Source organism: Papaver somniferum, chromosome 5 (assembly GCF_003573695.1).
Source record: "Papaver somniferum cultivar HN1 chromosome 5, ASM357369v1, whole genome shotgun sequence".
Taxonomy (NCBI): domain Eukaryota; kingdom Viridiplantae; phylum Streptophyta; class Magnoliopsida; order Ranunculales; family Papaveraceae; genus Papaver; species Papaver somniferum.
Genome location: NC_039362.1, coordinates 151,669,274 through 151,696,288, shown reverse-complemented (window position 1 = coordinate 151,696,288; position 27,015 = coordinate 151,669,274). Strand labels below are relative to the sequence as shown.

Genomic DNA, 27,015 nt, shown 5'->3' with positions numbered 1-27,015 from the left:
GAAAATCGACTAAATTAGATCAAATGTAAAGACTCGCCTAAGAGATTGTGATGCTGGTCATGACTCACTTGCGGTCATTTATCCAATTTCTCGCTTTATTCTGAAAAGAAGAAAGCAAAAAAGAAACAAACACAGCAAACGATTGTTTATCATCTTCATTTTTTATTTTTTTAAAGAAACAGAAAATAAATAGAAATAGTTTTTTGAAAATGCCCATAAAACACGTGTTTTTTTTTTGCTTTTTCTTTTTTTTTACACACAGAAAATTGTTTTCGAAATTCATACCAAACACACTCTTATAACATTGGAGTCCCAAAAATAAGTATCTTTGGATAGCTTCCATAAATAGATTGAGCTCATCTAAAGAACCATAGACATCATGAACATCATCAATTATTTTATTGAAACGAGATTACAAATTTTTGTGACATGTTTCCTCACATTTCCGAATTTCGGCTCAGAGTTAAACCCAATATTCCAAATTTTGGCTCAGAGTTAAACCCAATATTCCAAAGGAAACATTCTAGACTCATCTGAGTCTTCTTAATTTGACTGATATTACCTAATTCAATATGTTTGTTTTTGAGTCAGTTGCTTGATTTCATGAACCGAAGATATTTTTATTTCCTGATTCGAGTATGTCCAAACATCGGTTAGGTCGGAGTCGACTGCGAATCAGATACGTCTCAATATAAAAAACGAACAATCTGGCATCTGACTCGAGCCGAGTCAGCGGCCGAGTCAGATTCAACTGCGGAGACAGCAAAATACAAAAGGCACTCTTTGAACTTATCTAATAGACTTAGATTAATAAAACAAAAAGAGGATAACTTAACATCAGAATAACTGTTTCTAGTTTTCACCATTTTAATTCATTCATAGGCAATGAATAAAACACACAGAAGATTCAACTCCAACATCCAAAGGACGAAGCTGGATAATCAGTTCATTACACAGTTTATGCCAATACGGAATCCAAAAATCACAAACAACAATGTTACACTGGATATGCCAATATAGAAACCAAAATTCACAGATTAGAGTGTAACACCGGAAGCGAAGGAAGGTGTCTAAAAAGACAGTGATTTCGAGGTGGGATGCTAACAGTTAAGCTTCTGATGTCTTAAACAAAATTTCAACCTCATCAATGATTTTTCGGGCTTCATCCAATTCCGGGCCATCCTGTTGATTTGATTTTTCCAACTGTGCCTGAAAAAGTAGAATATATTTTAAGAGACAATAAACACAATCACAGAACTTATGACTATGAGCCGTCTATTGACTAGGATGTCGATAAACTGTGGATCATGCAGCCTTTTTGCATTTAGGGCGACTTGTTATTGATGTTAGAATGAGTTTTTGAAACTAGATACAATCCAAAAATCTGAATTTCTGCCTAGTACATGGAAGATTTAGTTTTAATTTCAAATATTGAATTTGAATATAGTTCGAGAGACCCATCTCTAAAAAAACCCTAGCCAAACCCTTTTTTTTTTTTCTTTTTTTTTTTTGGCATATTTTGTTTTGAAAAAATACCAGAGTTTCTTTGATGTCAGCTAGTGAGGTCTCCAAACGCTTGTGGCAATCTGGAATCATCATTCTGGATTCAGCCAAAACGTTCTCCTGATACAACAGTTTGAGTAAAATCTAGTAAGATCACAACTAATACAGTACAATGTAAGACTTCAAGTCTCGATTACAAACTGAATTTTAATGAGACAGCTCTTTAGCTGGAATAGATACAAGCAATATTATGCAAACCACGTTTAACACCGAAACTACATTCAGTTGACCTGTTACAGAACGATCCACAAACTGAAATTCGATTTGCATTAATTCACCATTTAATACCAGCAATTGAAAGATAACTAGATGCGTTTAGCTGTCTCGTTAGCCGGTCATTCGTGATTTCAGGTGCAAAATGGAGAATGAATAAACTAAAGTAAAATCTTGGTACAGCCTATCTGTTGAGATGCTAAAGTCATCTTGGAGTTGAACCCATGACCTAACACAAAATTTGGCTAACAATTTATAACAATTATCTACTAACGACTCCTCCATTACCAATCAAAAAAGACAATAGGGATAATTTCTTAAAATGTTGTAATTAACCCAGAAGATTATTAGCACACATGAGTTACTTATGCACCTACAGCATATTCTACAACAATGCAATTGGGTGTGTATAAAATTAGTAATAAACTACACCTAAAAACCCTAAAGATTATGGGTGAAATGTACCTGCTGTTTAAGATCATAAGGATCAGCTCCTTTCTCCTTCATGTCAGCAGTTTTACTAGCTTCTCTCTCCACTTCTTTTTCATACGAGTAAAGTTCTTTAAGAACACGCTTACATGTACCTGTCTTGATCTTCAAATTTCTAAGAGTTGCCATTATAACACTGCATCAGGATCAAAATCAAATGAGTAATTAATTTCCATTAAGTAAGAAAATATACTAAAATGTCTAAAGATATTTGAACTCCAGTCTAGGGTTTCTAAGCAGAAGAAGTAGAAACGCTACTGAACCAAACACTAAGAAAAATTAGTTCAAGAATTAAAGCATAATTGAAGTAACTGATAAATCATAAAAAATAACTAGTCAAAAATAACAGTAACATTTTGAAAATTCCAAACCTAAAATTCTTCAATATCTTTCCTCTTGGAGAGCGAATGAGTAAGAGTGAGAATGAGATCGTCATATATAAAGGAACCCAACTTGTGTCTGCCCCTCATTAAAATAGGGAGTGTCAATATAAAGAAAGGGTTCTTTCGTCATCTTCTTCAGTTGGCTTGCCCTTTTTTCGGCAGTTCCTTTCTTTGTTCATAAACAACTTCTCCAAAATATTCGAAAATTCCTTGTGGGAAAAATGCATACACAAAGAAAGTTGGATTCTAAAGTTTCTTCATTTATTTATTTTAGTATATCTTCTCTGCAACTATTGGTCAGCATCAGCATCTCTTCTCCAAACAATCTAAGGGTTTCACACATTTCTGGTACTTACCTAGCTCTATTTGTTACTCTTACAAAAATAGAGTTTCTTGATTGGATCATATAATGTTTACCTCACATGGTTTTTTAAAGCTTTCTGATCTAAATCATATGGTAAAGTTCCCTTGAATTCAGTGTTCAAAGCTTCTATAATTCGTTTCCAAGAGACCTGTTTAAGGGACGCTCCAGAATACCCTTTCTTCTCAACCTCTTTGATACTCAAGTCGATAAATCTCTTAGGAAGGCCATCAATAGTTGTGAATATATGTGCACCCCCTCTCCTTTTAGAACCCTCAGCTTTATCCATATCTTCATTGTATAGAAATACATAGGGTCATTCAGGATAATTTGTTTGCAAGGGAACTCATAAAGCAATTAAGTAGAAAACAAAATAAGCCTAGAGAATGATCCTAGAGAATAAGCCTAATCAGATACAAGCACAGAACATCAAGTATGAAAACGGTTTCAGATGGAGATTATAATTAGACTAGATGTAACTATTTTATTGTTACACTACATGGCACTACAGTATGTTTAGCATTGATTAAATAAATATAAACACAGTTGCTCATTTTATTTTTAAAATTCATAGCTAGTGACATGATTAAGCTTGAGTTGCTAAAATTGTTTATGGTACCTTTAAATACAACGAGATGAATGAAAATGACAAGAAACCATCCATCCAATGCTGAAACCAAAATTGACCATATAAAATAGGGGTCGGTATTGTTAGTTGTTAGTCCACCTTTTGCATACACCCTCTTGCGGACCCATGGATTATTTGTGAAAAGATGACGCAAAATGACAAACAAAAAATGCACAGAGGATCACCAAGGAAGGCTTTGTACAGATAAAGCATGAGAATAAGATCTGCGAAGCGGATAGACCGGTTGTACCAAGTATTCCATCACTCCCACCAATTGGTTAACATCCAAAGCTTTTACTACTAGTACCCGTATCATTTCCTATTTTATTAATTGGCAATAGCATCAACTAATCTCCTAATCTCATTTGTCCCCTGGTGCATCATTAACACTCAAACCCATACCAATGTCAAATTCAAAGTCTAAACAGGAGGTCATCTAAAACTGTAGCTATGATTCACAATCACATACACAAGTACAACAACAATCATGAGAAACCGGTTAACCAATTTTTTTATTACAACTAGTCTCCTTTCATTTCTGGGTTAAAATCAGTAATGGGTTTAGAAGAGCTCAATTATTTAGAAGATCTCAATCAGTAAAATGTTATATCAGAAGAAATTAAAAACACAGCTTCAAGCAAATAACAACACCTCTACATACAAGAATCAACTGAAGCTCATGAAGTAACAAACCGAAATAGAAAAATTAGGGCAACGAAGCTCATGAAGTAACAAACCGAAAAAATGATACCATTAATCGAAAGTTACCTGACAATTAATTCGAACGAAGATATTAAACCTAACTCGAGATTTGAACCCTAACCTTCTCCTTTGAATATACCCAAACCTAGTTCCCAGTGAGATTCAATTGCTCCAATGAAAATAAATCCTAGATCTCAATGAAATACGAAATCCAGCCTTCTCCCTAGATGAAGATCATTCCATCTCTCTGAGTTTAATGAGGGTTCAAGAGAGGAAGAGAGAAGCGAGAGAGACGAGTACATAAAATGAATTTGGAATTGAGGATAAAAATTAGAATTTTAAAATTAGTGTGAGCGCATAATAAACATTTCCGAATTAAATAAAGATTTGGCCCCAAGATAGCACCTTCATACTGCTGTTTCATTTCCTCTATTTGATAGAGGTTTAGCCTCTATCGGTAGAGGTAGTGGAAAAAACAAACAACCAAAAAAATGGGACCCACCTCTACATAGAGGAAGGTAGTGGTTTCTACATAGAGGAGATATCAAACATGTTGTTAGTAACAGCATGTTTGTTTTCTCCTCTATAAAGGTAGAGGTTGTACATAGAGGTTTATCTCAATCTCTATATAAATACCACTACCCAGAGCCTTTTAAATTTATGTTTGTTTAACTATTATCTAATAACTCTATATTTAAATTTGTATATTTCACATTTTATCCTTATACAATTCAAATACATTCCAAATCAACATTTTCAAAAATTAAAAAAATTCAAACAAATACAAAACAATATAAGACCGTTCAACAGATGAAAAGAAAAGACCAGTAAAAATGTTCTAAAAAACCAATACAACCCACCACCATTACTAGCCCACTCATCCGTACCAGTAAAGGTCCCATACCACCTCTAGTCCATTACTGGGTGAAACCCTTAAATGTGAATCATTCGCTCTGCATTTTCCTCCGAACCCATGATTTTGATACTGCCTTAAATTAATGCAACACTACTCGTTGTTAGATTAGACATGAAAATGTTTGTGTATATTATCCTTGTAAATTTTAGTCTAAAAGGGAAAGATTATTTGCTGAAGCAAGTTTCTGGTTTTCACTTATAATTGCCATTAACATGATTACTGTATAGTTCAAAGTCAGATACATATCACATTTCAGGTGTTTAAAACACCAGGAGTTTATACCCGTATCATTTCCTATTATACTAATAACGTTAGCAGAATATAAAAATATCACGCATTATACAAATATAACCATTGATGCAACAGAACACAACAACACAAGAAGAATTTCAATGCATACCACAATACAAATATAACCTTGAGTATTCAGGTGCCTCCCCGTCAGTTTAATAGAAACAATTAAAAGAAAAATGTCGGCAAAACTCCAGGTTCAAATGAATTCCTGCATAAACAGTGCAAAATCTCAGCAAAACTCCAGGTTCAAATTAAACAGGATTATAAACATAAACAACAATGCAAGAGACTGAAATAGTTAAACAGATGGTTTATGTCTTGGTGTGGACATATAATCGAAGTCAGATAAAGTCTAACATAATCAACAGTGAAGGTCCGGACTTTGCCATTCACCAGCACCAAACCCACAAACCGGATCATTTCAAATAGAAAAAATGCATGCTAGGTTCTGGACTAGGTAGTTTGGCCACCGCTCTATATAGAGTATACTCCTAACAGCTACAGCCTACTACACACAATGGATCAGACAGTAAGGTTGGTTATCGATAATCTAGTTTCAATGGTCAAAAATGTAGGGGTTACTCATACATAATTCTTAGACTTAAACTGACTGCTATTATGCTGAATTTATATACAGGTCCAGGGATTTTACATCACAAAATCACCTGCAAGCACACTGTATATAGCCACAGATAGCAACTAGCAGTATCTATCCAGGAATTCCTACACATGAGCGATTCCAACTCTACAGAAATCATTCAGCAATTCAAATTTCTAACCAAACTGAGATATTAAAACTTACCCCTCCCTAATAATGTCTAATGCAAAATTGTTTTTCTACAACCAATATCAGGATATCAAAAACAATCCGACCATATGAATAACAAAATACAAAAACACTCCAACAAATCACATACACCTACCAACCATATCAGGATATTGCAAATCTAATACCCACATAAGATTCTAGCATACAAAGCAAAACCTTAACAGTATTCTGGCATCATAAATTGGGCATCAATTTAACAAAATCCAGATAACCCGATTTCATTTCAGTTAGTAGATTGACTCATTCATTCCAATCCTATTTCATAATTTTAACACTTCTCAAATCTTAAAATCAGTACTAGAACTCTTTTTTTTTTTGCTCAATCGATTCCAATTTTATTGCTCATTATGGAAAAATACAATCAAGTAAAGGGTTTACAAAAGCAGAAACAAAAACCCACAGGGCCCAATAAAAAAGACGAAAAAACTCAAAAAAAGATAAACAAACCCAACTACTAAAGCCCAACATCAACAAAACAGTATTCAACAAATTCTATAGTAAATTTGCTCAGGTGATTCCAGAGCATTGATGAAATTAGGCTTTGTATTGAAACAGAGTTTCCCCCCTCTCACCAAGCCTGCACCCCTCTTTGCCATGGAGTCAGCTGTGAAATTAACTTCTCTCAACCTATGTACAATCTGGATATTATTTATTAACTCTTTTATTCTCTCCCATCTTACCTGCATAAACCAAGGCAGTCTTCCAGATGAACATGCATTCACTGCTGCTTTAGAAAAAGAGTTTATACATATGTCAAGCTTATTATTCTGTATAGCCCATTCAGCTGCACCTGTAATAGCCATTAATTCTGCAATGTAATTAGTTGCAATCCCCAGGCCTGTAGCTTCGGCATATATAAGAACTCCCCTATCATCTCTGCAAACAAAACCACATCCTGCTGCACCTGGATTACCTCTAGATGCTCCATCACAACATATGAGTATTTGGTTTCTTGCAGGTAAGAAGAATCTCACTTCTATAATCCTTTGAGACTTTATTGGTTGATGTTTCAGATTAAAATTCTTAAAAACCATGTAATCATAGCTAGAGTCCCACATGAAGCTCTTTATTCTCACTGCACAGTCTTTTGTGTACTGTATTATTCTTCTCTTGAATTTCCCCAAGTCTACTTTCTCTTCTTCAAAACAGATTTTGTTCCAGTACTAAAACTCATTTAAAGCACACTAACAAATGAAGAAATCTGACAACAACACCTAGTTTGGGGCGAAAATTTGATTCAGGTTGACAGAGATTATAATCTCCATACATGAGAAAATATTACTGGATTTGTTTTACAATATGTTTTCATTTTATCGCCTACAAGGTTCACTGTAAATCTGATATTCCGCTTGGGTATAAGGTGATTACCCCAATACCATCAGATTGTAATGCGGGTTTTACAGGAAGAGCTTTTCTGAATTTAGAGTAATTTAGAGTCATCATGCTAGATGTTTCTCAAAAAAATCACACTCAACATCTAGGGTTTACGTAGAAGAACACCATATCTGATTTCTCCCAGGTATTAATTACACAAATCAAAATTTTGTAACAACAATACAACATGCAAGATACAGGATTCTAAAAACAAAAATGCCTTACCGAGACTATAAATCTTGAAAAATTTGATGAGATTTAACTCATCCGGAGATGAAATCTTCAAAAATAATCTTCACATGAGATTAACCAAACTATAAATCTTCACGAAACGAAGTTTCAGAGAAAAAAGCTCTCCATGAGTTCAGAGAGAAAGGGAAGCAGCGGAGAGAAAAAAAAAAGAAAAACTGAGAACGATTTTAGGTTTTGTTTTGGTTGTGGACAAAAACTGTCAAAATAAGATTTGTTGGAGGGTCATACGGACATTTCATAGCTAAATAGAGGGTTATTGGTAAATTACTCCTGTCTTTTCGTTTTAGGGTTTATCTCCATTTTCTCAGCTTCACAGTTTTCCCTCCCTCAATTGGTCCCGTCAAAGTTTTCGATTTGTCGAATTGAATATTCATGGGTTTGCTTGATTGTTCTCCTTTTACTTCATCTTCTTCTTCAATTTGCATAAACAATACTAATAATCGCATTCTTCTTCATTCTTCTTCGATCCAACTTCAAAGGAAAGTGATTCCAATGGCTTTAACCACTAAACAAGTCAACGAGGTTCAAGATGTGTTGACTGGTGATTCCTTTATCCGACCTCATCTCAGAAATTTGTCTCCTTATCAACCAATTTTGCCTTTTGAGGTAAGTAACTCAATGATGTTTACAAAATTTTTCTGAAATTTTGAGTTGAAATGGTTACAGTTTTCCAAATTTGAAGAATATTATCAATTGGTCTGCTTCCAATAGCAAGATTGGTTGTTTCTCTCCTTGCAAAGTTGCAAACATAAGCATATGACAGTAGTTACCATAGTTTCTTATATCTCTCTTGATTGTATATTGTTCTGCTTGTGCATATGGTATTCAAAAAGATTTAGTAAAATGAGCCCATGCGGCCGCGTCATTGGTGCAATGTGATAGGTTATGCTTTTCTGTATTGAAGAAGTAACACCTTACAATGTCAAAACTAGCTAAGTTTTAAGTTTGATCGAATTATTTTTCTGGCTTTTTATTCTTGATCGCTGCATCAACGAAATGTGAGTAGAAAACAATACTCATTCTTCCTAGTATGGTTGAAGCCAATACATTTCCAACCCTTCTACATCTCCTCGTGGCTCGTTTTCCATAATAGTTCCTTCATTTCTTTCAGCACCACATTTGACATACAGTTCACATCTTGTCACACTTTATCCTTTGGTGATTTCCTTCATCTTGCCTTCTTTTTTTTTTGTCTGGTCAAATTGTTCATAACCCCTTAAAGAGTCGAATTTTCTTTCAATTTGTCTATGTACTATTCAATGGGAATGCCTGATACCTTAAGTGAGTCAGGTTTCTTTGTTTGTCGACTTGCATGGGCATTAACCGTGGTTTCCTAAGGTGGTATAGGCTGATGGATGGCATCTATGGCTAATTAAGCGTTAGGATTCTTCGTCTTGATACCAATTGGTATTTCTGAAACTTGTTGCGTGTGCTTTTTATTTTCTATATTCAAGTATGGATCTCCACAATCTAGTTTGAGGTTACTGACCATTTATCCTAAGAAATTGGTGAACCCAATTTGCTTCTGCTCAAATCTATTATTTGTCACATTGAGCTCTCACTCTATGTATTATGCACTTCCTAGAAAGTACACACACATACATAAGTTGTTGGTTCTCGTTCCCATGTTGATAGAAATTTCATTTCTGCTACATATTCAGTCATTCAACGGTCCAGGTCCAGCTACAACCTAATCAAGACCCACTGTTTAGAGAATTTCTTAAGAGTCAACCACTTGTTCTTTGAATAATAATGCCCTGTAGCTCAGCATGTCCTTTGTTGGTAGAGACTTTTGAAATACACAGCACAGCCTGTAAGAGATTCTGCACAGTATTACTTTCTTCATTTCACGGAGCTGTAAGTCAATCTTCATTCAAAGCACACCAGAGTGTCTTCTTCCTCATCCAGTATTGGAACTTCATTTAGATCATGCTTTATAGTTAGCCAATGAATGGCTTAAGCAACATTAAACTACCTTCTAAATTGCCATTTCCAGCATCTATTCTTGTCATATCTTGACTGCTATATCTTATCTATAGAGGATTTATAAATAGAGGTTACCTGTCTTTCAAGCTTCTATTCCACTCCAACAGTCGTGCCTGAAACACGTGTTTTCCACTACGAACTGAAGTTTTAAAGTGCTGCTGAAACGCTATCTTCATGTTTAGGCTAGCCCTCCATGTTCCTGTTCATAAGTCAGTTTAGTTTATAAAGGGAGTATAAACTCAGCCTCACTTCGTGTCTCGTCAACTCAATAAAGGTTTACATTTTAATTTCAAATTTCTTTCTTTAGGTCTTGTCAACTCAACTTGGAAGAAAGCCTGAGGATATTATCAAACTAGATGCAAATGAAAATCCTTATGGTCCTCCTCCTCAGGCAAGTCTCTTTCTTCTCTTTTATCTCACTTATCTCTCAGGGTTTATTGTGTTTTGAATGTCAGACAGGTTACTCTCCTCATGTCTTTGTTCTATATTGGAAAATTACTGAACTGAGGATTATTTTTTTCTAGGTTACAATTGAGTTGCTCAATAACCAATTTGGCATAATGTAAATTAGGAGATAACTTGGTATAATGCAGTTAATTGCTTTTATTTTTTATTTTTTTAAAAAAAGTAGTGCTGAATGATCTAATGTCAGGCATTCAACACAGTTACAAACGTTTTTGTTCTGAGTCCAACTTCCAGATTGTTTTTAGGTGGTTGAAGCTTTGGGGAAAATGAAATTTGCTCATATTTACCCTGATCCTCAAAATCGCCGCTTACGTGATGCCCTTGCCAAAGATTCTGGTGTTGAGTCTGAGTATATTCTTGTAGGATGTGGTGCAGATGAGCTTATCGATTTAATCATGCGGTAAGATATCAATGATTATATGAAAGTCAATATTGCTTACTGAATTGGTAATCTGAATTTTGGTTTGTTTATTATTTTTTTCTTCAGCTGTGTGCTTGACCCTGGTGATAAGATTGTGGACTGTCCTCCTACATTTACAATGTATGAATTTGATGCAGCTGTAAATGGAGCTTTGGTCATCAAGGGTAGGAAAACTGACGTTCTCTTTTACTATTCTTTTTTCTCAATTTCCGTTTGATATCAGCTTAAGATGGTGGTGCTGAGACACATCACCAGGATCTTAATAGCCATGGGCTGTATGCCTATTGCTGATACTTTTGCTATGTTATTGTGCAGTACCCAGGAAATCAGACTTTAGCTTGAATGTGGAACAAATTACTGAAGTTGTTCGTCAGGAGAATCCAAAGTGCATATTCCTAACCTCTCCTAACAATCCAGATGGAAGGTACATTTTCAGTTAAAAGTCAGTCTCATACATTAAGTAAGAGACGTTCTATACATTGAAATCCGTCTTTCTCAAACTTCCAACAGAGTGCATCACCCAGTAGTGATCCTACACTAACTTGAGCACTCCTTGGACCTTACTCCTATCTAGCTGTGTGTTTAACTAGTTGACCAATTATAGGATGGCCAAAACCAGATTGAAGCTTGGACAAGATATGGTATCATGTATCCTTTGGCATTTTGTTCAGCTGCATAAATTAACATAGACATCACTTGGTTGATTGTGGCATCTTTTTCATACGTTATTTTAATGCCCAATAGGAATTTGTTACAGTGTGATCAACGATGAAGATCTTTTGAAGATTCTTGACCTGCCTGTTTTGGTTGTACTGGATGAAGCATACATTGAATTTTCTGGAATAGAATCTAAGATGGCTTGGGTGAAGAAGTATGAGAATTTAATTGTGCTCCGGACATTTAGCAAAAGAGCCGGTAGGTTTACGTACTATTTTTGGTAACTATATGAGTACTCTTCCAACACTTTATTAAGTAACTTATTCTGCTTGCTTGTATTCTTCTGATATCCAGCAAAATGGTAGCTCTCATGGGCAACTTTTGTAGGAGAATGCAAATGCCATCTCACACTAGTTCTTAAAAAAAATTATCAGTAGAAATGCCTCTACTCAGATTCCTTTAAATGTTTGACTAAGGTCTATAATCAGGGTTTATTCGTTACTAGTTAGAACATAGACACCTATCTGCATCTTTTGGCTTTAATAATATTTACGCATATGTGCAGACTGTAAATTCCATCTCCAGCAAGTTTGAAGTTCTAACAACAATTTGTAAGTAGAGATGTATCTTCAAACGTTTGACCAAGGTGTTATTTTTGGGGTTCTTCCTTTGTCCTTACCAGTTTGAATACAGAAGCTTTTCTGCATCATTTCCAATTGGAAGTAATAGTCAACAAATGAAATATCAGGCAGGCTTTTGTCTTAAATGGCCAGTGTTGATACCTAGTTATGTAGTCAGATCTCATGCCTTAATAAATTATGGAAACTGGATATGTTTAAGTTCAAAGAAATCTGCAAAATATCGATGTAGTACTAGTTTAAATGTCTTTGCAGTTTATACAAGCGAAACATGAGAGAAATTAGGAAGTTAGAAATGATTGTCTCGTATTTAAGAGTGTATATAATTGGTTGGCACAATTGACGGTCTTTGGTTGATTTTTGGTGCTTGCAATTCCATGAAACCTCATCTCTGATTTCTCGTAAAACTGTGCTCCAAAACAGGTTTAGCAGGATTACGTGTGGGATATGGTGCATTTCCTCTAAGCATTGTCGAGTACCTTTGGAGAGCCAAGCAGCCTTACAATGTGTCTGTTGCTGCTGAGATCGGTGCATGCGTGGCATTGGAAAATCCTGAGTATCTAGAGGTAACTCGCTTTCCTCTTTTTTCTTACCTCTTTTGATCGATTGGATATCAACATTTCTTTCATTTGAACATCTTTCTATTGTCTGGGAATTTTCGCAGAGAGTAAAAAACGCTCTGGTGCAAGAAAGGGATCGATTATATTCACTACTGAAGGAAGTCCCTTTCTTGAATCCATATCCCAGCTATTCAAACTTCATTTTATGTGAGGTTACATCAGGGAAGGATCCTAAGAAGCTAAAGGTTAGTAATCTTGATTTTTTCATTACATACTTATTGGTTCCGTAACTCTTCCTTCTACATCTTCAGAGATAGTTCTGAAAATATATTTTTCAAGAGAATGTAGTAGTCTAAGTTTTTACATTCTATTCCTATCTCTCTTTTGGATTCTTTTTTCTTTCAATTTCTGTAATGACTCCGATTCAAAACAAAATTCTCATTCTTTATATCCCGCTCAATGATAAACCAGTAGCAAAAACAGGTTTCCATTAAAATTTGGCCTTTTATTAGTTTGCGAAACCTGCATTTTTATTTTTATTTTTATTTTTATCATTTTTTGGTTGTCTGGTATGCATCGTTAGGAAATCTATGTAACTTCTTTGTTTATATTATTATCTTTCTCCAGGAGGAACTTGCAAAAATGGGTGTAATGATTCGACACTACAGTAACAAAGAACTAAAAGCCTATGTAAGGGTTTCTGTTGGGAAGCCTGAGCACACGGATTTCTTAATGGAATGTCTCAAGGTTTTGACGTGAAATTATAATTATTTCCTGATGAATTCAACATGAGTTCAGGCAATTGCTGGCCTTTTCCATCAAAAGTGAAATAGAGATCAACCTCTAATGGGTTAGACAAAATCTGGCAAAGAGTTAAGTGACTACAGCTTGCATCCTGAACCTGAATTGCAAAAGATTGTTTAAAGTTCAATTTTTTAATATAAACTTATTGATTAGCAAGAATTCTGTAGTTGAAGCCTTGTTGTACTAACAAATTCGAGATACGAGTTAATTTCTCTTAGATACCCTCGAAAATATGAGTAATCAAGGTAATGTCTCCAGATCTGAACCCTAGGCAATATGCTTAATAGAGAACTTGATTTTGTGTAAAATGCTAGAACTTCATTTTGGGTAAAATACTATGCTAGAAGATAGCACTCCGAAATAACTTAATGGCACAAATTTTCAAGCTAATAAAAGCTACTTCCAATTACTAATTTCAAAGGTGATGCATCTGTTCTATGGTATCACATGAACCATTAAAACCTGGTAAATGAATTCATTTGGTAAAGAATCATAAATATTCTGCCAACTTATGACAAAAATGTCATACAGGTATACAGAATAAAATAAAGCGCAACCAGAAGATAAAAACTGGGCCTTGTCAAAAATTTATTTCTGGCACGAAAAATCTAAGCAAGTCCCAATTGCAACGAACCCTCACAGAGCAACAGCATCATGAGAACCCAGCTTGGCCATGTTTTTTGCTCGTAATCTTTCCATGAACTTTGGGTTACCCTTGAGTTTCTCCTTGACATAAGAAACACGAGTCTCCTCCACATATGTATCTGCTTTCATGGCTTCTTCAATCAGGGAATATAGAGTCCTTAAACAATCCTTCCTGTTTTCCTCCCTATGCTCAAATCTGATGCAAGAGAAACAAAAAAAAAAATTGCTCACTCAGTTGTAGATACTGGCACACTGCAATTCATTCTAGCACAATTAATAAGATATAGAAGCATAATACACCTATAAACCTATAAATTTAGTTAGAAAAAAATATTCATTAACCAAAAATTGCTGAGGAACTACCCACCTGCCATTACTGGCAAGATCACAAAGAACCAGTACATTAGGGGAAAAGAAACACTGTGTTACTTTACTTATTCCCTTGAATCTATTTATGACGAAAAAGGTGGAACACTGAACAGTTAAACGGCCCTCGTATTCAATAAAGAAACCCACAATTTAGTTTATCAAGCAGATCGCTCCCCTTAACAATCTGTGCAAGTGCATTCCTCGTTCACTAATCTTTTCTTTTCCTTTGGGCGTGAGTAGGTTTTTGGGATATCATGAAATTGTTTACACCCTTCTTGTTGAAGAGATTTTTGGAAAATATAATTTAATTAGGTTCAGTAGCAACATCCACTTTTTACAGAATAACAAGAAAGAACAAACCAGAATTACCAAGAAAAAAACAAGATAGGGCATGAACGAAATTACAGACCTTTCACTGGTGATTGTAAGCTCATCCTTTCCTGAATGGTAACGTTTCCCAACTAAGGCTCTCAAGCGGTGGCAAGCATGCTTGGAAAGCTTCAGTTCTTTCACAGTGACAGACAGTTTCACTTTCCTGTTTTTAGGGTGCCATGCATCACCTCCAGGAGCCAAGACCACTCTTGACTGCCACCTTAAGATTGGTCCCTCCCCAGGAGGATCGTCTAGGCTTGTACACTTATCTGGCAGGGCGGGCAGGTCAGACTCTGTGTGCTTCTCTTTTTCCATCAATTCCGTGCATTCCAATACCATTGAATCTTCAAACTCCTTGAACATTCTATAAGCTTCCTCAGGATCAAGCTCTCCCTTTTCACACATATCCCCAAGCTCCTTGAACTTCGCCTCCACCTTTGCCTTTATTTCATCTGCAGATATATTACCAATCAGACAAATGTTAAACAAATTGAAACACCCGAAAGTACACAACCACATCTACAACACCAGATTATGAGGATATACAAATCTTTTAATGAAACAGTAAAAGTAACAAAACCTCATTCTTACTCCGAAAAGATTGAAAAGTACTGTTGTTAAAATACGTGACCAATAATTTCCAGGTACATAATACCTAAAATTAGGAATTTAATAAGCTCAAAGAAGCTTTGAAATAAAAAATCAAACCCTTGTTGTTTAGCATGCACATTGTTCAACTAAGAAGGCTCTGTCCACGATGTAGATTGTGACACTCAATGCATGACTTCTCATCATTTCTTTATCAATTACAGTCACTCCACATACCCATAACATTGTTTCAAAAACATACCCATAACATGTGATCAGGTGAAGTTAAAATGAAATACTGCAACTGAAATTCTTCGCTGGTAAATTGTGCAATGTGAGTTTCTATGCCTAGTCTTAAGAATGAACACACATGACGCAACAATTACAGTTGCCAGGACAAACTTCGCCTCTACATGTTATGTAAGTTCTGATAATCATAAGCAACCTACTTCATAAACAAGTGTTTCTAAACATGAATTACATTCCCATTATTAACATGATGTGAACATACTTTCTTTCAAATTCAACAAATAGAAAATACTAAACATTTGATCAAATGAAACTAATAGCGAGTAAATAAGCTGAACATTACCAGGAAGTAGCTTATCCCAGTGAAGCATATCCTCAAGAATCTCTTCACACTCCTTAGTATCCTTAAGAAACCCTTTCTCCGTCGCTTCCTTAATCATTCCGTCCCATTTGCGGTTGTCCATATTAAAGAATTCATCTTTAGAGAGTCTCTTCTCAACTAATTCCGGAGCATTATACAGATTCTCAATTTCCTCATCAGTTTTATAAAGATGTTCAAAATCATTTTCAAACTCTGCATCTTTCACATCAGTCAATGGCTTTTTCTCAAGCTCTACCATTAACTCATCATCAGTTTCCTCATGTTTCCCTGATAATCTCCTAGACATAATAGCTTCCATTATTGATGGTAGCTTTTCCTCATCTCCTTTCATGTAATCATTTATCATCTTCTTAAACTCTACAAACACAAAAAACAGAAAAAAAAAATCAAAAATGATTTTTACTACCCTATAATTAAAATTAAACATAAAAACCTAAAACCCAATTCAAAATTTCCAAGATTGGAATTCTTACCTTTAGTGTCCACATCTTTGACCTCATCGAGAGAATTTTTCTCCTCTAACTGAGCTAAGATGGATGCAGGAGTAGAGATCGAGCTGGGATCAGTAGGAGGATTGGATGAATCGTCATTTTCTGAAGAGAAAAATCTGAACTTGGATGAAGCAGAAGAAGAAGAGAGAGGAAGAAGTGAGAAAATAGGGTTTGCTTTGGGGTTTACAGAAGGAGATTGAAAATGGCGATAAGATGAAGAAGCATATTTCAGTATACTTCGTCTCATCGCTCTGGTTTTATTCTGGGTTTAAGCAGCTTTTGATTTAGTAATGGGAGAGACTGAGATTTTTGAAGAAGAAGCTATTCTCTCCTCATTCGATGGGGTAAAAGATATCCAGATTCCAGGCTCGCACTGAAGTTGTAGCTGCTCTGGAAGCCGTTAGATGGGCAAAAGGAAAAGTTATTGATTTAAAGGTGATTGCAAAAATGTGATTGATGGCACTCAATGGTAGTTTGGGGAAAATAAAGTGGAAAACAAATAGTGCTGTTCAAGAATGTATTTCCATTCTTAAAAATTATCCAAATTGGTCTTGTAGTTATGCAAAGAGAGATGCTAATAATGCAGCAGATACTCTTTGCAAAAAAAAAATCAAGAAACAATACAAGTTATACAAACTCAAAGTTGAGTCAGTTAATCCTCCAGATTTCTTAGTAAGGAGTCTGGCCAAGGACATTTCCGGTGTAACAGCTTGATTCTTCAATAAAATTTAATTTTTTATAAAAAAAAATGGTTACAAAACAAACAGCTTTCAATAACAGCTAAAAAGTATCAACAAGAACAATGGTTGACGCTATGTCAGAGCACTCCTATATGGTAAAACAACTATTAAAAAAAAAAACATATTAAAAAAAAAAAACTATGAAAAATTAAAAAATTTGAGGCTCTAGCAACAGCCTAGCTGGCCTAGTCCATAAGACGGCTCTGCAAATCACGCTGATTAGGGTGTCACCATTTTTAAGGAGTCTGGACGAGGTATCAATGCAGCAAAGAATTAAACATGGCGAAAATAACGAGAAAGGCTGTCCAGTTCAGTTTTATTGGTCGTTCACTCTGTTGCTTGCAAGGGCAGGTTACGCTTATCCTCAGGCCTGTGACGGAACAATTTGGCTATAGCTCGTCTCTCACAATCCTGTATGGCATACAAGCAATCCAAATGAGAAAATTAATATGGTTGAACTCTTAAGTTCTTCGGCAGTCATGTTTTCACTAATTTGCAACCCTTCAGTAAAACCAAAGTAAGACAAACATGCCTCGGTTAAACACAAGCCTCATTGAAATTGAGTTTGTGATAGCGTAAATGCTAGACAACAATAACTTTTTAATTATTATGATAAACAACTATGTGTAATGAAAGATTGTGGTTGCGACCATGTTGATGAGAAAGTAAGACAAACATGCCTCGGTTCAGTCTTTATCATCGCATCGAGAAGTTTTCATTTGATTATGGTATTATTGAAATGGGTTGCAGACAACACTTCGGCATGTAAGGTTTAATTATGAAAAGAATCTTTACCTTGAACATATTAAGATGAAAAGGCTTCCCAGGATTCATCTTTCTCAGCTTGTGATATGTATAAGCAAAGCTCAGTTGATCACGCGGAGTAAAGCGATCCACTTCATTGAACCAAAGACAGGAAAATAAGTTGGACATAGGCGTGTGGGCTCTTACTATAAAAGATCCTTCTGGAACATCTGTTGACAGTAATTATACCATGGTGTTATAGAAGGACGAATAGATAAGCACTTTGTGAGTAAAAATAGAGATCTAATAATGGTTGAACTCATACTGCTAGGAAGAAGTTTCCTGGGATCCGAAAAATTGAATCTCATCAACCCATCATTCTGATAGAAGGCAAACTGTTGATCGATAATGGTATGGTTGAACTTGTTCAGCTTCTTGTTCTGTGCCACTTCTTCCCATACACAATGACGATCATAATGGTTGGAAATAGCATACTCATGACCTTTTCGCCATAAAAAGTACTCCAGGATGAGAAGAGGGTCACTTTGGAGACGTAATTTGCTATCTAACCAGATTGAATACCTATGGAGTTGTAACCAATAAATAGAAACTATAAACAGAGGTTGTTGAATGAGTATAAATTCCCTTACCCAGCCAAAGAAAATAAAATACAACCTCATAGGCAGATGATTAATCAGATTACGATGCAGATAAATGTAAAATGATGAGAACATATGACAATATCCATCCGATGCTAGAAGGAAAAAAATACTACTATGACTTACTTGAAAACGTGAAAGGCTGGTTACTAGGGAATTTAGTTTAAACGAATTTATTCTTCTATTCCACTGATATTATGACTACTAAGTGTTGATGATATTATAGAGTAACCTTCTTCAGTTAAATCCTGCTTTTCTCTAGATCTCTTCCAAGAATTCTTTTATAGATACTTAATTTTTCTTATTTTCAAATAAAACAGGTTTTGCAAATTCCAACCACGGCTTGAAGAAGCAACTTCTGGTATGCATGATACTGAGATTTCTATGTCCAGAGAGAGGAATAACGATAACAAAGGAATATCAATTTGGCAGTAAAAATATCGAAACTCATAGGTAACAACAGCAAGTGAAGAAAAGAGACAACTGAATTTCCACATGAGACAGAAAGTAAAATACATTCTGCATCCCAAAATAAGACATGAAAAAGCGAATAAAAACACAATTCTAGAAATTTTCTCTAAAAACGACTGAGGGATTCAAATTAAGTGGAGCACACCCGTTCCCGAATGCAGAACTGCTATGGTGAAAGACATGGTCGATTCTCTTTGGTGAATGAATATTACTTATTATTTGCTCAAAAAATAAACAAGGGACAGGGTGTGTGTAAAGAGTGACACGATAAATAAATTATCTTGGTAGATGGAAGTCTCTAATTCACCCTGTTTGACTCACAATCACCATAATGCTGTCAGTTCCTTATGGATAACTATACAGTATAAGTTTATAACTAATCAGTGAATTAAATCGAAATGCAAAGCTCACTGAAGAGCTTTACAAAGTGGTGCACAAGAACTCCGAGCAGTGAGACTAAACAGTATGATTATCGATACACGAGTTGCAGTGCCTCACATTATCGTCCAAGTCTCAGATATTGTCAGACAAGAACAGTCAAAGTTCATAACTTTGTCCCTTACAGATGACATGGAAAAAAAGTGAGATATTAACTCCATAAGTAGCAAATGTTCAATATCATAATCAATTTGATTTATTTACCTTGCAGAAGGAAAAAGTCGATGTGTCAAGAATTTCGGAATCTTTCCTACTCTCCGCATGTCAGTGTAAGGTAAATTTTTTACAACCACAACCTTCCATAAGCCGATAAAACCAGCTCTATCAGGTTGCTGGCCTTCTGAAGACAATGTTCGCAATGTACTTTCATCCATAAACATGACAAAGCAGACATTTTTCCTTGATAAACGTGTGACCTGCATCGAAGGTAGAGACAAAAACTTCACCACAAGCTCACTATTACAAGTTGAGAAAATCTTAAACAGTGACTTTTAGAGGCATGCGACAACTGATTAGCTATTGAAATCTCTCTTCAGGTAAAGTCCAGAAGGCCCTAATGGGATCATGAAATGATTCTGCAGTAGAGTCATTCTTACTGTGAATTAGTATACACTCAAAAGATTAATTCATTTTCAGATATCTCAGTTGGTCTGGATAAACACAAGTAATATAGGAATCCATCTTGGATGATAGACTGAGTTCATACCTTGACTAACTAAAGGAGCTTTAGGACAACCTATCTCTCATCCAGTGTTAGCCTGACACTGCCCCATTTTCAACGTTTGTCTGATTACATGTTTACATTCTACCACAAAGTTTAAACAAGGGTTTAAGCAAACACCTACATGCTTAACAATTATAATAAGCTCTATTTCAGTTATCATTTTGCCGGGAGAGGCTAATCTGCGTTGACTTTAACCTATCTCCTTCATATAATGGGCTTAAGCACTTCACATCAAACAATCCTAGCCCAAAATTTTGTTATGGTGAAATAATACATCAAGCCTAATAACTGCAATTTCCTAGGGAAGACAAGATTTGCTAGTATATTACTGCTTTTAGGTAATTTCTAGGTACTTTGATAAGGATTTCTGCCTGCTTTGAGAATGAGGTTATTAGACTAACCAAAATTGCAAGATGTAAAAACATTTAGGAATAGTAATCACACACCGTTTTAGTATAAGGCGTTCTTATGTTGTCTGAGTTTCCGAATATGCAAGAGGAAACCGCTATGTGGCAACTACTCATGTATCTCACATCATCTTCAGCCAAGTCAAATCCTGTGCTTGCAGATCCTACAGGACCTTTAATAAAACCACAGTTGATTTTCTGATCACGTGCATAAAATGACTCTTCCCTTTCTTTGAGACTCTGGTGGCCCGAAAATCTGGGCTCCCACTGCTCTAGACCACTGGGTCTCTCCTCTATGTCTGTGTACTGTAATGCAAATCTTGAAAATTTTCGACTTTCTAAAGGCTCTACTAGCTGCGCAGTAGAGTTCAAGAACTTCATCTCACATGAGCCTGAAGAAATTAAAATATCAAAAATCAATGCAAAAGTGTTGAATAAAAGAAAGGCATGCTTGGTAATGGAATATTATGTGTACAAAGAGAAAATCTCTAAAGTATATATGCGCAGCGTAACAGAAGATAAGGAAAAAAAAAAGGGATTCAATTACTATGATAATGTTTAACTGAAGTTTTTACAGAAGTCGAGCCTATTCCCTAGAATCTGGTTGGTCAGCCAAACCCCACAAAAAAATGGTTCTATGACCTCCATAGATATTGCTCAAACTAGATAAATAAAATAAAATAAGAGGTCAAATTTCATCTATCCAAGTGAGAAGAAAAATTTACCAGAAAATTTATGGCGCTTCGGTTTTGTTTTCCTAGAATTTGTTCTTTTCTCTGAAGTAGAACGTCTTGCTGCTTTGCCACTTACACGCCTGGAATCTATCTTTACAGTATCATCATTGTGGGAAGTGTCCTCCTCAGATTCCCTATATGAGTTGGGGTCTTTTGTATCAGAGGACTCTTCATTGTCATCATCATCGGCTTCTGCTGCATTGGCCTGGATATCATTTTCTGTCAGACGCCCATCATTAGAATCAATACCATCATCGTATTCATCATCAAAATCAGCTCCTTCATTTTCCAACCCCAAATTTTCACCATCCGATACTATATTATGTTCATTGTTGTTCACCTGCCCAACATATTTTAGGGAGGCTTCATACTCTGCTTCATAATGCTTCAATTCATCACGGCCAGCTTCATTATACAAACCTACGGTTTTATGGTCCTCTGATTGTTTTAGGTGCTGCTGCTTGATTCTAATCCTTTCCTTCGCACGATCCTTGTCGGCAGAGACACTATCAACGTCGTCCATGTTAGCAAGATCTGACACATTCTCATTGTATTCATCATCCCTTCTCCTGTCATCCCGGTCCCAATCCCTCGAATCTCGGCCATGAGATACAGAACCATGACCAAATCTGAGCACTTTATTCTTAATTCGAGTTACATTTGTGAGGAAGTCCGAGTCATTCCTCAAATCATCATCCTGATCATCGAACCTATTAGGTTCTGCACAACCATATCACTAAAGTTATTTTAGATGCTTACGCTTATAATAATTTTACATCCTACATCCATTGGAGGACCGTCTAAAAAATAAGCTAACAAAAGTATTCTCTAGAAGGAGTGGCAATAGCTAAAATTAAGCCAAGCGCTCCTCAGCATTACATTACAAAAGTACTCTGGAATACACAGATAAGTTGAAATTCAACTTGCACCTGTATAAATCAACAATACCTACAGCTATGCTTACATAATAGTGGTGGAAACTTAAACCAGTTTCAATTAGGCAGGATTTCCAACACATATAACCTAATTTCTCAGAAACGTTCTAGTTACCCTACAAAATTTTAGTGTCTAGATCCACATATTGGCAGGCATTTAAAGGCTTCTATCTTTATTCACCCAAATACTACAGAGGAAGACTAGCAATTCACTAAAACTATGGAATACTGCACATCTCACCAAACCTATTTCACAAAATCCAATACATGTATAGCAATGAGTATGAGATTCTGAATTTCTATCTATTCCTTTCCCAGCATCTAGATTTTGAATTCGATGTTTCCGTGGTTTCGATGTTCACAAGAAAAATTACTAAGACCTTGCATGAACAACATAAGACAATTAAACTTAGGAATCTATCACAGAAGGTAACAATTCATAGAAACATTGGCATTAAACAGAAAATACAAAAAAAGGAAATTGAAAAAGTAAAAATTAAACAGTTTCTATATATATATATATACATATAACCTAATAATCTAATAGAGAATGAGAAGGAGAAAGAGAAATACCTTTATGATTATTATCTTTGGTTGATATATAATAGACAGCAAAAACAGTGACAAATAGAACAACAGAGAGAATGAGGGCGAGCAAAGTTAATGAGATCTTGCGACTGTTATTGTTCTTATCAGAACCACGACCTGATCTTCTATGACTTCGTACATTCTGCTTGTGTGGAAACCTAATACCAAGTGAGACATGAGGTTCTGATGCTGCTGATGAGCATGTTTGTCTGTACTGAGCCATTCATACATTGTTTTTCTTCCTCCACCTCAGTCTATTTCTTCTCTCTTCAAAATCATTCAATTAATTCATCTATATCTAATTTCTTTTCTATTCCGAATATATACAGAAGAAGAAGAGACAGGAAGAGTTTGTGTTGTGAGGAAAGACTAATTTAGGGATTTTTGATTCACCATTAAAAACCTAAGTGGGTAGTGTTTGTTATTGAATCGACATGAATTGAGATCGGATCCTTTTCAATTTTTCTTTGTTTCTCTCTCTATGGAAGGAGTGTAGGAGAGTAGAAGACAAGCGAATTGATGAGACTCGAGGAGAAATAATAATAAATGGGAGGGGTTTGTTACTGTGTTGTGTTTAATTGTCTGAATTTATTAAGAGACTGTTTCTACCAGTTACATTACATCTAATTTGACTTGGAATCGGATGATGGGATACAACCTGGTCTTGTTTGCATCTGAGTCTGACCCGAATCAGATGTTTGATCGGTTGTTTAGTATTTTTTTTACTGGCGGAGGCGACTTGGCTTATACGTCTGACTCGGAAATATTTAAATATAACCATGACTATTGTAATAAAATCAAATTTAGATGAGCCAAATTCAGATTTTCAGATTAGTCGTTAAAAACCAGACAACCTGTAAAATTGTTAAATTACTTAAACATTTACATAATGGGTAGGCATGCTATGTTAACCGGTACTTCTCAAAAACTATCTGGTATTTTTTTGGGGGATTATAGTTTGGTTTAGATAATGCATGTTATAGTCGTAAGTTTTACATTATACATTTTCAAACCCAGTAGATGTCAAGAAAAAATCAGTGAAATAACGGCCTAATTTCTTATGATGCCCTTTCAAATAAGTAGATGAAATTTATCATGAAATTCGTCAATAGATTTGAAATATACCCTAGTTGTTGTTTTTTTTTTTTTTGAACCATAAATATACCCTAGTTGATGAAGAATTATTGAAAAAATAACAATAAAACTACACTAATTTATTGACAAAGAATTATTGAGTAAATAATGATGAAGCTACACTGGCTTATTAACATCCATGAATCATGCTTCAAAAAAAGAAAAAAAAAACATCCATAAAGAATATGGAAACCACCATTTCCATGGGTTGTCCCCAAAATTCATAACATTGTTAGCAAGGCGAGTAGTCATCTTTGTTACCAGCCTACTATGATTTTTAATTATAATCTTGGGATAATTTCTCTTGTTTAAATTTAGGGTCATAGTCTATGTATTTTATAGCCTACTTGATATTTAATAATAATCTTACAATATTTTTTCTCGTTGAAATTTAGGATCATAGCTATGTATTCTATACTGTGTTCTCTAGTTGTTTTCATGTATGCTTTATGGAAATCTCAATTGAACCAGTGTGGATATATTATTATAACTCTACTTGCATTAGTAAAAGAATGTACACCATTGACCCCCTAGAGGCTAAATCCTAATGCACTTGGCTCAACGAAGGTACTAATTAGGTTTTTTTTTGTTTATACTAACGTATTTATAATACTATTTGAAATAATAGTCTCATTTTATCAAATATAAATAATATAAATATTCATATTTAAAACACCGTGCAAGTATTGCTTTAGCTGAAGGCTATTTATACAAGTTTTCAGTAGGAAATGAAAATAGTCATTTTACACATATAATGTACAAATGGGGAAGGATCTATTAATTAACATGATTATTTTCACACCATCTCACAATTTTGGGGTTAATTTTTTTTTATAAAACTTAACGATGATGCATTTGGAATTAAGTATTTGATAATATGTTCCTTTTACAAAGTTCCACATTCCTACCAAATATCTGTATATTTTGAGATATTAAATCTCACCATCTACCAATTTTAAATTTCAACCGTTAAATTTCAATGATAGATTTTCAAAGTGGTAGATAACGGTGTTATAAGTCCAGTATTATGATTATTTTCGGTATGAATGTAAAGTTTTGTAAGAGTAACACATTATCAAAATATTAACTTTAAATGTATTGTTGTTTAGATTTCATAAAAGCTTGGCGCTCAAATTGTGAGATAGTGTGAGAATAACCATGTCAACTTTTCCCCTATATAAATGAGTATCATATGTTATTGTAACCCACGTCATTAGCATAGCTTCTTTGTGTTGCAACATTTCACGCTTGCACTGTTAGTTTTTCCATCATTCCATGTCGCAGACATACTCCAAGTCTAACACCAAGTAGTTTACAATCAAGGGGAGTACCTTAGTGTTTGGTTGAGAGAGTTTGCTTGTTGTCTAGTTTTACTAGTCTTATTAGAGAGATTTTATACAACAAAAATTTCGCGATGAAAACAATTTACGCATTACAAATTGGTCAGATCTAAGAGTAAATAATTTAAAGCAGGTCTTTAAGGACATCAAAGTCGGTTAGAATGAGGTTCACTGCAATATAAAGGTACAACAATGGAAGAATTATGTGTTCGTTCTTATTACTAGTAGCTTTGCAATAACATTAATATATGGAGAAGTCGCAATAACAAGGTATTTTTATAACAAAAACATGTTGAGTTTTGCAGCGCTTCAATATGAGTAAAATAGAGTTGGTGAGTTGTCCGCTTGCAATCCAGTTTGTGTCAACTCGCAATCAATCCTTTGTGGGTGATGCTGAGACGCGAGGAGAGATGAAAGTTCAATATGCATCCATAGTAGGAAGTTAGACGTGTGACATGATGTGTGCAGTTCCGGATATACCTTATGCAATTGCGGTGAATAAAATTCTGATTCATCCTGACATGAACCATTGTGAGTCATTGAAATGCTATAATAACTAAGTGGTACTCCACACATGTTTTTGTATCGTGGTGGTGATAAAATTGAGCTATTGGGTTGCACAAATTCAGATTTGGCAGGTGCTTAAGACAATCTAGTCGACATTAGGTTCCTTATTTACCTATGCTAAAATAATTATGCCTTGATACTCCAAATTACAATGTTGTATAACATCGACCACTTACAGACGCAGAGTGTTAGAGCATTGCTCGGTCAAACTCACAAGTGTTGATATTTCAAGCTTGTTGTTAAATTTAGTTAGCAAAACTATATCTTGATTTCTGGTCTACAATTAGTTAAGTCTTGGATTAGGATAGAAGATGTAATTGAGAAACGGACATCACTTCATTCTACCATTTGAAGTCGAAGATCAACCGAAGCTTTTGAAGAACTTCCTCAACAAAAAGTAAGTGAAGACTGAACCACCTATTTCTCAAGTTATATTCATCTTTCGACTTATGAGACGATGTCGCATAACTGATTAGACTATTGCAAGCATATCAAGAATTTCGAGTCAAGATTCATCTTGTAATTAGTCCTCGAAATATGACTAAGTTTAATGAATATTTGTTCATACTTGATGAATTTAGGTTAAGAACGGTTTATTGTTCGCAATCAATATCATGATTCAATATTTATCATTCGAAAATAGCCTGGAACAGTGATAAGTGTCATTGATGTTATTCGGGAATGTTTCGAACCAATTTAGAGAGAAATATAAAACTATTATATATTCGAATATAAGACAGTGTACATACCAGTCTTACAAACTGGGAAAATTTTTAAGTCTGAAGTCGTAATACATGTACTCAGTACACGTAATGGAGTAGCTATATGTCGACAAACAGATTTTTGGTACGCATATCAGTATCACATCTTTAAAAGTCCGTGAACTCGTGAATCCGGATCGGT

At 35.1% G+C, this 27,015-nt stretch overlaps 4 protein-coding genes across 10 annotated transcripts; 1 reads left to right on the top strand and 3 right to left on the bottom strand.

The window, feature by feature from the left end:
- Positions 1 to 807: 807 nt before the first annotated feature.
- Positions 808 to 8,170, bottom strand: LOC113283206 (tubulin-folding cofactor A-like). Of its 6 annotated transcripts, none has more exons than XM_026532384.1 (5): positions 7,978 to 8,170; positions 5,656 to 5,757; positions 3,066 to 3,300; positions 2,242 to 2,401; positions 808 to 1,209 (listed from the first exon to the last, which is right to left on the bottom strand). In XM_026532384.1, exons 3-5 carry the CDS (start codon positions 3,296 to 3,298, stop codon positions 1,108 to 1,110), a joined length of 495 nt encoding a protein of 164 aa, XP_026388169.1. In that variant the 5' UTR covers positions 3,299 to 3,300; positions 5,656 to 5,757; positions 7,978 to 8,170; the 3' UTR covers positions 808 to 1,107. The 6 variants fall into 6 exon arrangements, with proteins under 6 accessions (XP_026388169.1, XP_026388172.1, XP_026388173.1 ...); XM_026532387.1 differs by lacking the exon at positions 3,066 to 3,300 and adding an exon at positions 1,537 to 1,623 and having other exon boundaries at positions 7,978 to 8,144; XM_026532388.1 differs by lacking the exon at positions 3,066 to 3,300 and adding an exon at positions 1,537 to 1,623 and having other exon boundaries at positions 5,673 to 5,757; positions 7,978 to 8,144.
- Positions 8,171 to 8,277: 107 nt separating this feature from the next.
- On the top strand, positions 8,278 to 13,843 carry LOC113283205 (histidinol-phosphate aminotransferase 1, chloroplastic-like). 2 transcript variants are annotated; one of them, XM_026532381.1, is made up of 9 exons: positions 8,278 to 8,610; positions 10,298 to 10,381; positions 10,701 to 10,855; positions 10,943 to 11,040; positions 11,192 to 11,300; positions 11,634 to 11,791; positions 12,595 to 12,737; positions 12,836 to 12,976; positions 13,359 to 13,843. In XM_026532381.1, exons 1-9 carry the CDS (start codon positions 8,377 to 8,379, stop codon positions 13,488 to 13,490), a joined length of 1,254 nt encoding a protein of 417 aa, XP_026388166.1. In that variant the 5' UTR covers positions 8,278 to 8,376; the 3' UTR covers positions 13,491 to 13,843. The 2 variants fall into 2 exon arrangements, with proteins under 2 accessions (XP_026388166.1, XP_026388167.1); XM_026532382.1 differs by lacking the exon at positions 8,278 to 8,610 and having other exon boundaries at positions 10,293 to 10,381; positions 10,690 to 10,855.
- A 61-nt stretch (positions 13,844 to 13,904) lies between these two features.
- Positions 13,905 to 17,058, bottom strand: LOC113283204. Its single transcript, XM_026532380.1, has 4 exons — positions 16,614 to 17,058; positions 16,102 to 16,497; positions 14,959 to 15,373; positions 13,905 to 14,376 (listed from the first exon to the last, which is right to left on the bottom strand). Exons 1-4 carry the CDS (start codon positions 16,876 to 16,878, stop codon positions 14,172 to 14,174), a joined length of 1,281 nt encoding a protein of 426 aa, XP_026388165.1. The 5' UTR covers positions 16,879 to 17,058; the 3' UTR covers positions 13,905 to 14,171.
- A 329-nt stretch (positions 17,059 to 17,387) lies between these two features.
- On the bottom strand, positions 17,388 to 23,630 carry LOC113283203. Its single transcript, XM_026532379.1, has 7 exons — positions 23,057 to 23,630; positions 21,540 to 22,268; positions 20,854 to 21,206; positions 19,888 to 20,099; positions 18,441 to 18,697; positions 18,167 to 18,345; positions 17,388 to 17,782 (listed from the first exon to the last, which is right to left on the bottom strand). The coding sequence occupies exons 1-7, from the start codon at positions 23,292 to 23,294 to the stop codon at positions 17,699 to 17,701; spliced, it is 2,052 nt and encodes a 683-aa protein (XP_026388164.1). The 5' UTR covers positions 23,295 to 23,630; the 3' UTR covers positions 17,388 to 17,698.
- Positions 23,631 to 27,015: the final 3,385 nt, after the last annotated feature.